Source organism: Paramisgurnus dabryanus, chromosome 17 (assembly GCF_030506205.2).
Source record: "Paramisgurnus dabryanus chromosome 17, PD_genome_1.1, whole genome shotgun sequence".
Taxonomy (NCBI): domain Eukaryota; kingdom Metazoa; phylum Chordata; class Actinopteri; order Cypriniformes; family Cobitidae; genus Paramisgurnus; species Paramisgurnus dabryanus.
In genome coordinates, this window is record NC_133353.1 from 24,828,192 (window position 1) to 24,846,496 (window position 18,305).

The 18,305-nt window shown below is 37.0% G+C and overlaps 1 protein-coding gene across 1 annotated transcript in view; it reads left to right on the plus strand.

Annotated features, from left to right (window-relative positions):
* Positions 1-470: 470 nt before the first annotated feature.
* The window catches only part of rps6ka5 (ribosomal protein S6 kinase, polypeptide 5), a 42,955-nt gene continuing 25,120 nt past the window's right edge, over positions 471-18,305 (plus strand). Inside the window, exons 1-5 of the mRNA XM_065288535.1 lie at positions 471-778; positions 5,493-5,564; positions 5,650-5,868; positions 11,372-11,487; positions 12,053-12,160. Coding sequence (XP_065144607.1) covers positions 709-778; positions 5,493-5,564; positions 5,650-5,868; positions 11,372-11,487; positions 12,053-12,160 — 585 coding nt within the window. The 5' untranslated portion in view covers positions 471-708. The remainder of the gene's footprint in view (positions 779-5,492; positions 5,565-5,649; positions 5,869-11,371; positions 11,488-12,052; positions 12,161-18,305) is intronic.

Below are 18,305 nucleotides of genomic sequence, written 5' to 3' on the forward strand. Positions count from 1 at the left end.
CAAAACGTACCTATAAAATTACCCTCCATATTACAACACCAGAAACACTTGAGGTGATGATAGGTATGCAGTAATTCCAGTCTTGATCTGGAAAACATCCAGTTATTTAATAATACCAAATAATTAGAATGTACTTACATTCCAATTAAATGAAGGTAGTTTAGTTTTAACTAAATATATAAAGATAATGACAATATTTATTTAATACATTTATTTTTATAAAAATATTTGTAATTTTCTTATTTATTTTATTATTATATGAAACTATAGTAAAACCAATTAGTAATGGTTTGTTTAGCCAATATTAAAATGTTTAATAGAAAATTACTTATTGCGTCAGGCACTCCAGCAATGTAACAATAAATAGTTAAAGTAAAAATTGTACGTTGCACTGGGCGGTGATTGGCAGCTGATGGGTTAAATAGAGTAGAAGTATTTTTTACCACTAGCTTCAGTGGGCGTGTCTTAAGGTCTCGGCGACGAGTGTGTGTATCTTTATCAGTGTAGCTGTAGTTAGCTACTTACTGGCCGAGTGCCCTTCCCACGAGAATGCAGTTATTGCCGTGTACAATATTTTCTCAAAGGTTGCTTTATAGCAACATTTACGCTCATGTAATCGCGCTGTGATCGACTTTATTCCAGTGTTGTGCATTGTGTGTCGTGCCGCGAGCGGAGGAGGGGGTGCGCGCTCCGATCACGCGAGGTGTTATGCCGTCTGCGATGGAGGGCTCTTCGGAAGAAGGTGACCTGTTTACCGTGAAACACGAGCTCAAAAACGGTAAATGACATCCTGTGTTGTCTTTAAGAAATAGTTCATTCACTTTGCTCATTTGAAAGTGTTTTCCTTATAGCACGACAGTAGATGTAGTAAATGCTGGCTAGCTAGTGTAAAACATGAAGTGCTATCAGTACTATTTATGAGGTTCATGCCAAAATCATCCATCAACCCGGTTTACTTTGGGATTGGAAGGTGTATTAGATATGCAATTTCGAAACGTGTTATCTCAACCACAGTCGCACTATAAGTGCATGTCTTGTAAGTGATAAATGTTAGACTATATTGACGTTATGATGAAAGGACTCGCTAACGTTTGGTATTTAAGAGTCCGACCGTGTACGTGGTTGTGCTCAGTCATCCCTGAGTCCAAAGAAACCCAATTACTAGAGCTAATTATAGGGACCTGATGAACTGAACTGCCTTTATCTGGTAAATAAAGTTACCAGGTTAATGAACCTTACTTGCCTAATGGCTAGTAAATGTATCACCATAGAACAAATGCTTATTAGCTATCTGTTTAGCATTTGTTTTGAAGTATCATGTCAAAAAGTATGTATGCCTCAAGTAATAGGTTCCAGACAGATATCTGCTACTGAGATAAAGATATTGGCCAGACAGATAAATGGCCATTTTGGCCATAACTTTACTCATCATTTGATCAACTGATTACAACTTTGTGTGAGATTGTAAACCTACCAAAAGCAATGGGTCACTCATAATTTCTTTTTAAATTTTTTGAAAATTACTAAGAGATCCTACTGAGCAATAGTGTGTACATCACATTTGCAGTCATTAGATTTTAATGGCTATATTAGTATCAGATTGGCTACCCTGTTCCTTAATAGGTCAGCGCTGAATGGAAGTAATGCAATGGATTTTGTAACAGGTGTCCACAAATGTGGAAGTGGCGGTTATATGGCATCTAGCACACAGCTGTTCCAATTCATTACAGTGGCATGAAATAATGTGATCAAACGTACAGGTACAAAACATGCAAAATTAATTCATTACCTCATGATTAGCAAATTCCATACGTCTCTGGAAAGTGAAAACAACATCTCCCATCATTCCACTCGTTAACGTTGTTAAGCTTCGCCTTTGGTTTAGATTTAAAAATGCGACCTCTAGTGGTGAAATCCTACATGTTGTGCCTTTAAGAAAATGAAAACCAATGGGGACTAAATTCTCTCCATGAATGCCTTTAGGTCCTGAGAGGGGAGATAGGGTCATGAAGCCTATTAATAAATGTTGTAGTGACCGTAGGCCGCTTGTGAGTGGTTGCGAAGGGCCGTTGTGCAATAGAGAGCTGTTTCCTATATTCTTTACCCAAGTGTTAAATAAGCTTCTTGATATCCAATCAGAGGATGTTGTGGTAACAAGATGTCTTTCCAAAATCAGATATTTTGCGAAGATAGAGATAACAGAGGGACGTTGTGTGCAGTTTTGCTTGCGATAAAAAGCTGCTGTTATGTAGTGAAGGGGGTAACAGCAGGGATGTGTTCACCTCACCGGGCAGCTCATTGGCATGCCTTACTTTAGGCAACATGTTAACATGTAAATATATGCTAACCACTTACTTGCTGTCTTCTATGTCTCATTCATTAAGGCTCAGAACATTGCACATATCTAAGGAAATTGGACACACATATTAAAGATGGCAATACTACAGTGCAAAGACAAAAATAATAAGAAAAAGTTTAGATCAACAACTGTTATGGAATCGGACTATGATTCCCAAAATTGCCATTTTTAGATGTTTAAATTTGGTCACTCTGTCAGTCATTAAAATTAGTGTGGTAATCTCAAACAGGCTCCAACACAATCAGGAGCAGGAAAATGATCGCAATGACACAAAAAATAAGCTGCGGTAAAACACTAATCAGGCCAAGCCCCCTTTTGATCGCTGAGGGTATCAGGCTTAAAATCTTCCTGTTTGTGCCCAGCCAGACATGCAACTCTTCATCAAAGTGTTTGCAATTCTGAATGTGATATCTCCTTCCCAACTGATTTGCAGGATAGATTAAAAAAAAAAAAAACACCTAGGTTTTGGAGCTAAATATATGAAGAACTCTGATGCAAAATCCACTAAATGCCACCTCTGTCAAAATTGAGATAGGCCTAATGCAGGGCTCAACATAAAGGACTGCCCGGTGGCCTGGGACAAGTGTGAGAGACGTTCAGGCCAGTAAAAAGTATTGTCACTAGCCCGATCGGGCCAGTGCTTCACCCTCAGTCACTAAAATATATTTTTAGCAATGTATATTGTTTAACATCTTGGAAGCAGACATTTACTTGGGTAAAACACGACAACAGAAACAATGAAATATTTTACACAGTTTGCTGTCAGTTTACAGGTAAAGCAGAAAGGTTTGGAACCTTTTTTCGTTAGAAAATGTCTGTTGTATATGTATCAGTGGCGGCTCGTGACTGGTCATCCGAGGTGCTCATGTTTTTGTTTTTTCAAAATAAGTGTTTGGAGTGTCGTGTGTTGCTTGCATTTTCAAAAATGTGTTTGTTGTGTCATGTGAACCATGTGCATCACATGTTTTGTCAAAATAAGTGCCTGCTGCACACGCGTCAAAACCGTTTATGATAAAAGAGACACTCACGTTCACAAAATACACGCAAGACACTCCCTTAACAGTAAACTCTGATTATGCATGAGATGATGCAAGTATCTGGCAAATGCGAGCGTCTTTTATCATAAACCCTTTATTTTGACAAAACACGTGATGCAAACAGGATCTCTTGACGCGCAGAACACATATTTAAAAAAAAGAACCACACACACACGACAGGTTACATACATGTTGTTAAGAGCTTGCATCGAGCACCCTCGAAAAAAGAAGTCACCGGCCGCCACTGATATGTATGCAATTATATTTGACTTTTGAATTTATTTTTAAATATATGACACTGACATTTTTTATGGGGGGCAGTGAAAATTTTGGGAGGGCAAGTGAAAACCTGAACCACTGGCCCGACTGGGCCAGTATAAAAAATTATTTGCGTTGAGCCCTGCCTAATGACATTAACTCTTTCCCTGACAGCATTTTTTTTAAAGTTGCCAGCCAGCGCCAGCATTTTTCATAATTTTCACAAAAGTTTAATGCCTTTCAAAAAAAAGTTATTTTTTATATATATAAACACACAATATATCAAATGAAAAAACAGACCCTCTGCTTTCAAACAAAAAAAACTTTAATTTGTTCTCTTTTTTTATTATTTTTCAAATATAGGTAGGTATCTTTAAAAAAAAAAATTTTAAGCCAAAAGCTGAGAAAATTCCATTTTTCAAATTCCGTGAAGGACTTTTGGTAGAGATCAGATTCAGAGCAATCCTCAAAACACGGATATTAGGGATGCTTAGCGATTAATCTAGCAGAATAAAAGTTTTTGTTTACATCATATATATATATATGTGTGTGTGTGTGTGTGTGTGTGTGTGTGTGTGTGTGTGTGTGTGTGTGTGTGTGAACTGCGTATAATAATTATGTATATTTAAATATGTTATATCATGATTGTTAACAAAATTGCTATATCATGTAATCATGCACAAATTGAATTTTACTTGACTTTAAGCACATTGTATTGCCATCTGTACAGTAACTTATGTGCTTTTTTAGCACTCAAAGACTGAACTTGAAGCGCACAAAGATTAAACTGAAGAAATAACCTGCATTTATTAAACTGCCAACTTCAATGTAGTTTTGTTTATACTCGACGCGTCCACAGGAGCGCGAGGGTGTGCGTGGCAAAAATGATGCCAATGCGGAGTGGGCGGTAGCAGGCATTTAGTGGGCGGTAGCGCGCGTTTAGTGCGCAAAACGCCATGTCGCTTGGCGGTGTGCATGTCAAAACCCAAGAAGCACGAGTTCCAGGCGAATCTAGCCGAGCATGGCGACTTATCACACGACACCCAGTCTGTGCTTCGAGTATAAACACCTACCCAAACGGAGGCTGTGGAGCCAGATGAAAGTATACAAGGCTTTAGCTACATTGCGCATGCGTTGAACCCTCGACACACACACGCTCCGAACCAAGACAAGCGAACTGAACGGTTCAGATCTTTTATCATGTACCGTGCATCTCCTTATATAAACAAAAACTTTTATTCTGCTATAGATTCACGAGTTCGCATTAACATGTAATCGATAGGGAATGAGATAAAGCATATTTGGCGTGCTGTCCGAGGAGAGGGCTCCGAGCTCGGAATTTTAGCCCGAACCCAGAGTACTCCCCAAAAATGCCACATAAATGACGGACAGCAGCCAGAAAAAACATCCCCAAAAAGTGTAAGCGTAAAGACCTATGGAAAGCGGTGGGAAAAAACTAGTGGTTTGACTGGGAGGGCTCTCGCGGCATCAGACGGGGGCATTGTCTGAGATGCTCGCAGCATCGGAAGGGGGCTTTATGCTTAACTTTGGTATACCAATGAAATGACTGAAGTGACATTTGAAAATAAGGCATTTCAATTACTGACTAATTACTAACCCTTTTAATTGCCATTAAATTGAAATTACTCAACCTAAACATAAGAGCCTGATTAAAAAAAAGCTTATTTACAGGAGTACATGTCAGGCACATTTACAGTAAAGGAATTTGCATCTGGGCTCTTCATGTAGTCAGAATAAGGTTGAATTCGGTGGTGTTCAAGTCAGGACCTTGGCTCTATCTAACATGTTCTGATAGATATGTTTGAATCTTCCCCCAGCAAATTTGACGGGCCACGTTGAGCGTGTTGGCATTGAAAACTTTGAGCTGTTGAAAGTGCTGGGAACTGGAGGTCAGTGAGAGTTCAAGTAGCCAGTTCTGTTTGTATCTTTGGTTTTACTCCTCTCTCTAACAAAGCACTTTTCTCTCCTGAGCAGCCTATGGCAAGGTGTTCTTGGTACGCAAGGTGAGCGGCCATGATTCAGGTCAACTGTATGCCATGAAGGTTTTGAAAAAAGCCACTATTGTGCAGAAGGCCAAGACAGCAGAGCACACGCGCACAGAGAGACAGGTCCTCGAGCATATCAGACAGTCTCCTTTCCTTGTTACACTTCACTATGCCTTCCAGACGGACACCAAACTGCATCTCATTTTAGGTATTTCTCTCCCTCTCTTACTCATTGATTGCAGAAATGCCTATTGCACATATTGCACTTCAATTTTACTTCTGCATTTGATAGAATGCAAATGCAGCTTGTGTCTGTTTTGGTCCAAGTGTATTTGCATGCAATCTTCATAGAGCATGTAGCTAGTAGTGGCAAGGAATGAGTGCATCGTATGAAATCTGGATAAAGAGTTCAAAGTTTAAAGGTGCCATAGAATGTAAAACTGTATTTACCTAGGCATAGTTGAATAATAAGAGTTCTGTACATGGTTATGAGCCTCAAACACGATTGTTTCCTTCTTCTTATGTAAACCTTGTGCATGCAAAAAACAGGCCAATTTCAACAGAACACTGACTTTGATGTTACAGTCATGTTATATGCCCCAAAATTACATTTATTACAATGTTGTACAATGCTAAAAGTTTTGAATGGTAAATTAGCGCGATATGCTAGTTAATGCTATACGCTAGTAGGGCTGCACGATTAATCGAAATAGGAATCACAATCTCGATTCATACATAAATGCGATCTTCATTCTAAATGATGGCGATTCACTTGCATATACAGTATTTCCCTGTATTCAGATGCTTCATTCACGTGTTCAGTATTTACATTACAATCCAAGATGTTATAAAATCAGGCAAACTTGCTAACACACACTCATACAGGGTAAAACCAAACCCTATTCATTCACCAATCCGACCCGATCGTTTCTCTCCTCTCGCATCTCATTTGCGGCGTTCCGCTGTCATTAGCGTGACGTATAACAAGGCGGCAGACCTAAACACAGTCGTTTACTTGGTGGACTTGGTACTTTGTTTCTAAATGGGAAGGCTGCAGCCTCCGGAGGTTGCATATGCAGGCTGCATACGTTATTAAGCCTGGTTCATTTGAGTTAACAGAGCATTACATTCGCAAGTCATAAACATACTACAACAATTTATGATTGATTAAAAATAATAGTTAATATTCTGAAATTAGACAGTCTTTATGATGCGCAGCTTAGAAATGCAACCTCCAGAGGCTGCAGCCTTCAAATTGAGAAACTGCATCTGTGTCACCACCACAAGTTCCCTATTAGAAAGGGATTTTAGCACGAGGGGAACATTGTAACATGTCTGCGTTTCTCTCTGATGCCTCAATGTTGATCATTTAGTCTTTTAAAGGTTTAGTTTATTAAAGTTTTAAGGTTGGCCAGTTTGATAGTACAAAAAGCACAGGTGCCAATTAAAAGCAAACAAATTTTAAATTACTCTAAATTTTAAGGGGTCAAAAATAAGGAAAAGAGACTGTTAAGACACATTATTATAACTGAAAGTCCTGTAGCACATTTTTTTAAGTTAAGTGCATAATAAATGTTTTTGTAAAAAAAGAGAATCGGGTGAGAGAATCGGGATCTCAATTCCCATGGAGAAAAATCGTGATTCACATTTTAGCATGAATCGTGCAGTCCTATACACTAGCATTTAGGCTTAAGTTCTACTATTGATGTTACAATTACGTTTTGCAGGTTTATACTGAAAACATCCATTTCCAATCTCAGAACTAGTGATGCACCGATGTATCGGCCGCCGATATTTATCGGCCGATTTTTGATGAATTTGAAACTAGGTATATATGACGGTATACCATGGTATTAACATGCACGATTATCATACCGTAAACATTTGCTTAATACCGGTTTTGGAAAAAATTATAATAAAGGAAATCTCATCTGTGCTTCTGCGCATATATACTTCATTTCACATGACTGCTAGACACCACTTATATAGCTTTTCTCTGTACAGCAGAGAAAATTTCATGGCCAAAGAACACAAAATCTAACCTCTATCCCCCGCTGAGAAAAAGTTAAAATCTGCATTATGGGAATACTTTGGGTATCCCAAAAATGAGCACGTGTTGTCCTTTAAGATGGATATCCAGTTTGCAAGAAATGTGGACGAAGAGTGGCTGCAAAAGGAGAAAATATGTCGAACATGTGCTACCATATTCGCAAACACATCCCTCTGTGCAGATAAAAGTGTGTTTTGTTTATAATTTAAAGCAGTATTATTTCCGTGATGCAGAGGGAATCCCAAAATCCAGTCATGAAAATCGGCCATAAATCGGAAACGGATGTGTGTTTGATTTTCGGCCGATCTGTTTTCGGACACAAAGCTGTTATATAAATGCACCTCTGAAGTGAACTCTTGAGAAAAGTCTTGATGACATTTTCTTGTCGTTACACTAAAGCACATTTAAGTGATTTAAATGTTGAAGTTGAAGTCAATTTTAAGTTGATTATACATAGGCGATATCTGAAGAGAAATAACTACGAACCAGTGATAGTTTCTGAGGCGATTATCATACCGTGAAAATTTCATACCGTTACAACCCTATTTGAAACCATCGGCATATAGGCAATAGCACGAGAAAGGCCGATACCGATTGTTTATTAATTAACTGCATAAAGAAATCCATTATATGTAAAAAATTTGTTAAAGTAATAGTCTACTCATTTTCTATATTAAACTATGTTATTACCTTAACTAAGAAGAGTTGATACATCCCTCTATCATCTTAGTACGTGCACGTAAGCGCTGGAGCGCGCTGCGACACTTCGATAGCATTTAGCTTAGCCCCATTCATTCAATGGTACCAAACAGAGATAAAGTTAGAAGTGACCAAACACATCAACGTTTTTCCTATTTAAGACGAGTAGTTATATGAGCAAGTTTGGTGGTACAAAATAAAACGTAGCGCTTTTCTAAGCGGATTTAAAAGAGGAACTATATTGTATGGCAGAATAGCACTTTTGGGAGAACTTCGACTCGCCTGAAAAATCCGCTCCCCTTCTCCCTCTCATAATGGGAGAGGGAGAGTGTTACTGCGCCAAGTCGAAGTACTCCCAAAAGTGCTATTTCGCCATACAATATAGTTCCTCTTTTAAATCCTCTTAGAAAAGCGCTACGTTTTTTTTGTAACCCCAAACTTGCTCATATAACTAACTACTCGTCTTAAATAGGAAAAACTTTGATGTGTTTGGTCACTTCTAACTTTATCTCTGTTTGATACCATTGAATGAATGGGATTAAGCTAAATGCTATCGAAGTGTCGCAGCGCGCTCCAGCGCTTACGTGCACGCACTAAGATGATAGAGGGATGTATCAACTCTTCTTAGTTAAGGTGATAACATAGTTTAATATTAAAAATGAGTAGACTATTCCTTTAATGTTGTTAATAAAATAAATGCTGAATAGCAAAAAACACCTTTGAAGGTTGTCATGCTGTCGTCTTATATTTGTTTTAGCTTAATTTGTGCCTCTCTTATTTTGTTGGTCAGTTGAATGTTAATTAGATCAAATCCATGTTCAGTAAAAAAAATTTGATGCAGAAATAAACTAGCTAATAGACCAACTGTATAGTATTGTATACAAGTGTTTAATATCGGTATCTGCATCGGTATCGGCCAGAAGTTGTCTGTTTAAATCTGTATCGGCCCCCAAAAAATCCTAACGGTGCATCCCTACTCAGAACAATTGGTTGTACCTCAAAATTTGTATGATAAAGGCTCAAACATATAAGATCTGTTTACTTAAAGAAGACTTATCATGAAAATCTGACTTTTTCCATGTTTAGGTGCTATAATTAGTTAACCTGTGCTTCTATCAATCTAGAAAAGGTGAAAAAGAACAACCCATTAACTTTAAAAAAAAAAAATAGGTCATTAAAATTTGGCTTCCCTTGTGATGTCAGAAGAGGATAATACTCCCTTAATCTGCGATATCCAACCACGGCACTGCCATTTAGTGCAAAGCTTATTTGCATTTAAACAGACGCACCCAAAAACTGCACATTTTGCTCAAACCTACAAAGCTCCGATTTTAACATGTTATACTAAATTATCTATATGGTATTTTGAGCTAGAACTTCACATATGTTTTCTGGGGACACCAAAGATTTATTTGACATCTTAAAAAAGTCTTGTGAAATGTCCCCTTTAATGTGAGCTACTGACATGAGCCTCGATGTGAAACAACAAATCATAGCAAAGCTCAACATTATTATTCATTCTAGGGAAAATTCCTATGGTTGTAAATGAATGAAATCAATGCATTCTTTGGCACCTTGTATATTTAAAAAGTTTAATTCCCTTAAGAAGTGGTTTGTGTAGAGTAATATAAAGTACACCTGATATGTGATCATTACAATGCCTTTAATATGCCCATACTAGGTTACATAACAATTGTGACACATACATATTGTAAATAAACTAAATAATTTACTGTCATATTAAACATCACATTCATCTAAATGTAGGGGTTTTACTACGTCAAACTATAGGTTAAAGAGCACCAATTGTCCGATTCACGTTTTTAATTTTTTTGTGTGTGTGCAAGTGTGTATTAGTACATGTTAACGTTATGCAAAAGGTTAGGGTTAATCGTCTCCAGCGTAAATCTCTTTTCTTGGACTACACTAAACACACGGATTGGAGGCAACAGTTTACTTCCTAAGATTGGTGATGTAGACAAGAACGACATTATCATAATTCCTCCCGGACTCACAGCCTGCAAGTTTACTCCTGTAAGCAACCAAATATTTTAAACATGGTAAGGAGCATCACGTTTCCGGCTGACGTCAGAGGTATTCAGACCTATCACAATGTACAGATTAGCTGGCCAATCAGGGACACAGAGCTTTTCAAATCCATGCGTTTCAGGAAGAGAGTGAAATCTGGAGCTACAAAAATGTACGGTATGCGGAAAATAAAAGGATGGTTTCCCGGACAGGAATTAGCTTAAGCCAGGACTAGGCCTTAGTTTAATTTGGGAATATAACTAGTTTTAACAAACATGCCTTACTAAAAACATTACTGGCGTGCATTTTGAGGCAAAACAAAGGACACTGACGTATTTTAAGAGATGTCAGTGCAAGTTATTTTCAGTTTGGACAGCTCTTATATTTATTTTAGTCTAGGACTAGTCTAATCCCTGTCCGGGAAACCGCCCCAATGTGTTTTTAACAATAAACCACACAAACACATTATATTATACCAAATACACAAAATAACGTTGTTTCTTAGCAATGAAATAGGTGCTCTTTAATGTAAATTAGATATTTGTCATTCATACTTTTTAATAAATACAGTTGGATGAGATATTATTTATATTATATTTAAATAAATGAATTAATTAATGGTCAATAAATAATATAACTTTTTTTAGGGCATCTTATACAAATTTTTGTCAACACACTCAGAAGGGAATACGTGAAGAAGTTAAAAACTGCATAGTGAGACTGAATATCACAACATGCCTTTTGTGTTATAGCGAAAAGTTGAAGTGTCTATGCCACTACAGGAAATCTTGGTTTTTGTGGTATCGCTCGGACTGATTGTGTCAGCATCAGCATTAAACAGGATTTCGCTCTAACTGCAAAAGACGAGGCATATTTTAAATAATAAAACGGTTAAACTAATTGCACTTTTGTTCGTAAAAACCTTGTATTGCAGACTATGTGAATGGAGGTGAGCTCTTCACACACCTGGTCCAGAGGGATCATTTTAAAGAACAAGAAGTTACACTGTACAGCGGGGAGATTGTACTAGCACTGGAGCACTTGCATAAGGTAAAAATTGCTGTAGAAATCGCACGCTCATCTGCACTCGAATCTCTCCGGCAGCTCATTTTCAGAGAATAGCCAGTGTAGTTTCTTCCTTATCTCACTTCTTTTCCCTTCTGCCTACTCGAATCAATTCCTCTTAGCTAAGCAGGGCAGGCTGAGTTTATCTGCAGTGCTCAAACATTTCTCGAGGCTTTGTTTACAGAAAAGGGAAGAGATGTGTGTTTAATGCATGCTTGTTCTGTACTTAGCAGGCATTATACAGAGTCAAGAGAGTTGCCCAGGGGCAGTGCACATTTGTATAAAGGACCTTGACAGTGAGACTAACATTGTCTCATTTTTGTCATGTCCTATTATGTTACCATTTATTATTTATTAAAGTGACTGTACATTTTCCAGATGAGAGTGGTTGCTTTTTAGGACCTCAGACAAGAGTTTTAGACTCAAGCAGTTTTAAATAAATATTTTGCTTAACACTGAAAATGAGATGGTACTTAATGACGTGAAATTGCTAAAGTAGTACCACATCTAAAAATAGAAGCGTCTTCATTCCTGTTTGTTTGTTTTTCAGCTGGGAATCGTCTACAGAGATCTGAAACTTGAGAACATACTTCTGGATTCAAATGGTCATATTGTGCTGACAGATTTTGGCCTTAGTAAGGAATTTCATGAGAAGGAGGTGAGAATGACAGTACATCTTTTTCTGCTTCCAGAAAACTGTCTGTTCCCCCTTTATTTTCTCCTGTAGATTTTTTTTTGAAATCACGCTGTGTTTGTTCGAAAACATTTGAGCACAAAGGTAGGGCAATGTTCCTTCAAAGAAATTCTGATGATGGTCCCATGCAGACAGAGAAAAGTCAAAAGCAGTAGGCAGACTAGAAAATGTCTGGAAAGCAGCTAGAGATTTTTTTGAATGTGAATTGAGCAGCGTTTCAGCTAAGGAAAGGGTCGATTTGCATATCCATTGATTTTAAGTGTGAAACTGATTTAGAGAGAAACATGAGGGCTGGTGCATTTATGAGACAACAACACAATCCTAGAATACTGAGAAGTACAGTTCATAAGCACCAACACACGGCAAATAACAGAGGTAATGCTTTATCAATTTTTTAAATCTGACAATAGTTTTTTGAAAAAGTTTTGTTCAAGTACTTGAACGTGGCATTGACGATCGATCAAGAAAACGATGATCTATGATTTATTTTTTGTGATTATGGTGGCATTTGGATGTCTGGTTAGCGTTACAAGCGCCTGTGGTAGTAAAGACTGGGCAAATCGGCGCATGTCATCAGTACCATGCATGATTCCAAAACAAACAGATAAGTCAGTTTCCTACGCGCACCCGCGCCGTGATTTTCGGATTCATTTTGGTAAAACGAAAAAACAGTCAGTCAGGTGCAAAATGTACAGCGCCGTCACAAGTTCAATGGGTTATCATCTCATATTTAAACATAAAATGTCAAGAGATACCAGACATCTTGACTGAGAACAGGTGAAAGGATGATACATTACAGCTAATCACTAAAATGATAGCAAAAGACATAAACTGCTTAATGTTATGATGCTTGTGCTTTGACTGGATGCGTTTAAAAGCGTGCTGTGATTATGGTGCACATCCACAATGGGAGTTGTATAGACGGTTTCAGTAGTAACAACATAAAGAAGCGGCTTTCGTAGTCAACATGTAACTTGTGGTTAACTCTGGTAGGAATCAATAACAACAAAGTACTTTAAACGTAGATTATTTATATAACACGCAAAATAAACAACACGTAGATTAAATGGGAAACCAAAACATTTGTTATTTTCGATGAGGTATTTGTTCAAGAGTTCAGTTTAGCAACTAGTCAGACCATTAAAAACTGAAACTGGAAGTAAAGTTCAGACCAGATGCGTATCACGTTACCGCATGTGCGTCCGATGAAACCGTCTATAGAAAGTGCATCAGTTTGTGTTTATTAACCCTTTAGTTTCACTTCATAATGCAGCTATTCCTATTATTCTGTAAAAAACATTAAATTAATTGATAATCTAGAATGTGTTCATTCAAAAGTACATTTTATTTGAATGTTTTTAACGCCCCCCCCCCCAGTTAATAGAGTACTCGAAAAAATAACATACATGCACATTCCTGGTAATGGCCAAGGTATGGTCCATTTTTTTATACATACATTTCTGTGTACAGTGCATATGATGCAATTTTCATCATCAGAAGAGTGCGCACGTACTTTAAGCACACTGCCTGATTTTTAAAACCCTGCATACTTTGCACGCGTACGTTGCGCATGCGGCCACAGGAGAATGTAGTATGTCGTCCAGGAGATGCATTGAATTTTGTCACAGTGCACATGCGTCAAACGTATTTTAATGTCAAATAAACTATACTTTGCAAGACTGTGCACGTACCTTCACGTACACGTAAAAAATAGTTAAAGCTCCCGTTCTTTCTGTCATTTTGAAGCTTTGATTGTGTTTATAGTGGGCAATATAACATGTATTCATGTTTCACGTGTAAAAAAAAACTGTATTTTTCACACAATTTACTTATCTGTATAGCACTGTTTTCACTGTCCTCAAAACAGGCTGATATCTTCCTTGTTTTATGAAGTCCCTCCTTCAGAAGGTACGGATCGAGTTCTGATTGTGTAGTTTGTTTAGTGTGTTGTGATTCGATAGCAGCTTAGCTTAGCAGAGCCGTTTAAGCCAAAGCTGGTGACTGACGTATTCCTGTGGGTGGAGTTTAGTGAAAAAAAGTTTTACTGACATCATTAAAGCAGGAAATAGAGGGTTGTAGTCCAAACCGGCCGTTCGCTGTAGGCTTTGAAAGAGGGATTCTATTAAAGAAAATATTAAGCCTGGCAGTGAACTTTGAGCTTTATCATTTTACAGGTATTATTTATGCTATTATAGCAACATTACACACTAACTAGGGTTTAAAAAATGGGATCAGGAAGAACGTGACCTTTAAAAAGTCATACATTGTGATTTCTGGATATTTTTTAGATTATGTCTCTCACAGTGGACAAGCACCTACGATGACAATTTCAGACCCTCCATGATTTCTAAGTGGGAGAACTTGCAAAATAGCAGGGTATTCAAATACTTATTTTCCTCACTGTAGAACAAAGACCCCTGTCTTTTAGGACAGTAAAAACGGCGGTATAAAGCCAAGTAAATTGTGTGAAAAATACCGCCTTTTTTACACGTGAAACATGAACACATGTTATATTGCGCACTGTAAACACAATCAAAGCTTAAAAAACACAAGAAGAACGGGACCTTTAAAATTAGTGGTTTTATGATAAACATCAAAAATTTTATGCTTTGAACCAAAAGAGTTTAGGAAATTAGTAGCCTGACTGCTTTAGTGTTCTTGTAGGGTTGTTGTCTGAGGTTGTGACATACGTCCGTAAGAAGTGCACCTATTTTCTTAGTTGACAAATGATTGTTTATTGCCAAGGGGCCACCCAACTTCCTGCACATGCAGGTTCTGGCATGTTCTGCTAGGGACGTACTATTTGACTTGTTTCAATAGTTCACAATGTACCTCTAACCTTCCCATGGATGTTATTATTACAGCCAAGATTGTTTACTTATAAGCTGTATTTGTTTATCATGCATGTTTTGACCGTGTTCTAAAAGCTTGAATTGTATTAACTCTTTTGTTTTTTTCAAATTCGACCTTTGCTTTACCAACTAACAACCTATTTAAGATAGAATTTATTTTACAAGTGTGGTTTGTAAACACGCCTTGAGCAATTAAGGTTTTATGGTATGCATATAAACCGACATGCTTAAAACAAGTACATTCATTTGACAGATAGATTGAGGCGTAAAAATTAAAGCAATTGATACATGTGCATAGGAACTTGAATTATAAAAGCTAACAAATACTCAAACATGTGGTGAGCATGTTAAATACTCATAGGATATTATAGAAGAATGTTTCAGATATTTCCATATAAGTATTTCATAAATATGCTACATAATTTCAGAAAACTGTTTTTGTCCAATTCAGACAACACAGATGGTATGTAAAGATTTAGCCACAGCAGCATCTAATTGCAGTAATGAATCATTCTAGTCTGAAAAATCAAGATTATGCATAGTTCAGTTTTATTTTTAACATTTAGGCAACTATGTTGCAATAGTGTTGTTACAACAAAAAACACAAGGATGTTATACCCACAGCCAAATCTTAACACTAAGGGTCATATTTACTAAACAGGTGTGAACTAAAACATTTACCAAAATTAGCGTGAGAGCGAAATCAAGGCGCACCTTAGTAAATCATGTTGCGTGATTCTTTTAAACATTCATACCCATGCCAATAAATTTTGTGCCTGAATGGAAAGTTCTTCAAATGCATATGCAGTGAGGTCAGTCGCAAAAATGTCCTTGTTCATTTTTTTTCACTGTGTGTCTTTAGTAAATTCTGACAGTTGTTTTGGCGTTTGCAGTGCACTGGTGCAAGCTGTTAGTAAATCTGGCCTTAAGTTGACGTGCAATGTTATATTACAATAACTAATCATTAGAATTTGGTCATACTGCAATTGTACATCATGTAAATGCATCTGTCTGATTGGTATTACCTGGATAAAGCAATATTCTGATTTTTATAAATGCACATTATACCATGTCTAGACTGAATGCAAGGAGCGTGTCATAATGCAACTCACCTTAATCACTAGATACATTTTAAATCATAAATATTTGAATTATTTGGAATATCTATTATTGTTTTAATGGATTTCTAAAGCCCTTTCCACACAGATATTCCAGAAAATACACGGAAAATGCATCCTGGATTTTTTTGTTCATTCACACTGCCAGTGATTTGCCGGCATCTGCAAGGTCCCTGAAAGACACGTGACCGGTTTAAAGTCCTTCTACGCAGCGTCTGAAGTTTGCATATTATTTATTATTTCTCTCTCCAAAAACCACTCGTGTGCATTTTTGTTTATGATAAGACTATAAAGGCGTGCGTGACATGCACGAGTGGATATTTGACGAGCTCCCTGATCGCTGCTTTAATCCAGTTTTCAGACATTTCTCATCGTGATTGTGAATATGCTTTTACAACCCCCGTTTTGAGGAGCTGAACGATATATCTTGTTGGGATGACGTGCAGGCATTTTTGTTTATTATAGCTCAAATGAGCATGTGACGCGATATTCTTTTATGCTGCTGAATGATCTCCGCTTCAGCGCAGTAAATGACGAGCTAACTCATCTGATATCTGCTTTAGTCCGGTTTGCTGACATTTCTCATCGTGAATGTTAATCTGCATGTAAATCCCTCATTTTAGAAAGTTGAACCAACTTCATGTTGCCATGACACGCGTGTCATTGTTTATGCATCTCATTTGTCATTTCCTGATAACTGCTTCAATCTAGTTTGCGATATTTCTCGTCGTGAATGTTAATATACATGTAAATCTCTCATTTTAAAGAGCTGCTGAACCATAACTTTTGTTGTGATGACGCACGCGTCCTCATTACGAAACGCCCATTACCGCATTGTTTCGGCTTCTTGTTCACACAGGGGGTTTTCATGTATCTTACTAGGTCCTCTTTCCGGCAATCCCAGAAGATTTGCGGGATGTGTTTGCGTTCACACAGAAGCTTGTCTGGCAATTTTACGGGTATTTTCTGGGACCAAAGGTCTGTGTGAATGGGGTTTTATAGGTATGCACCGATACAAAAATTCTGTGCTGATACCGATATTTGGTTACTTAGAATGACATCTACCGGCACCAGTATATACCGATAGTTTTGCTTTTTACTGTTTCAACGTAAAATCCTAAAAGTGCAGAGTGTACAAACTGTAATTCTGTTCTGTAATTGTCAGACAATTCAAAATAATCTCACAGCATGAGGTTTGATGTGTTTTCCGCCACTTTTGATTACAAGGAAATAATATTCCCTGATCATTTGTTTGTTTTTAAACCATTGGCTAATCTCCATTAGTGTAAAAAATATATTAATCTGCCCATACCTATTATTGATAATGTTTTATTGTTATACTGGCTGCCTAAACTAACATTTATGAAAAATCAAGCTATAGAGGAAACCCGTTTTTAAAGCAGTTTAAGTTCATTCAGATTAAAGCCATATTAATATTTTATATATTAATGTGCATTTTAATTCAATAACACTGGTCTACAAGGAGGAAGCCTCGGAAATGAAAGTAGCCAAATTTGACCAGATTTGTGTCAGTAATAGAGCAAAATTAAGTCTTGAGTGTTAATTGGTTTCAGTTTTCAAGAAACCGCTTAAGGTCAAAATATTTCATTTTGCGCAATTATGCTCTATAACGTTTCTGCAAAATGTGATATAGCAATGAGAATGGTACCCCACAATAATTTTAAATGTATTTGTTTATTGATACCAATAACATAACTTTACTTTCTTGTATTCATTTTTTCATGTAACGTTTCTTTTTCTGAAGGAAAATATCATACGACTGCTCCTTAGAAATTATATATTGCGTAGATCTGGCCAATACAAATATACTCTGCAAAAAAAAGATTAATAAATTGCAGTAATAATCTTTAGTCTCAGAGTAAAGATACATTTATAAACTTTCATAATGGTACCATTTTCATTGTTTTTCATTGCGAAGTTATGAGGCGTCATGTTCATCAGACAACCCCTCTGTGTATAGATAATTAAATAGTTATATCTTTATTGTGAAATATCTTGAAAACATTAGCCGACGAATAAAATATGTCTAATTACAATATAATCAACACATTTGGTCTCAGAGGTAGATCATTTTCCAAAATTTGTAAACCAGTGTAATTTCTCACAGTGAGTTTCTGA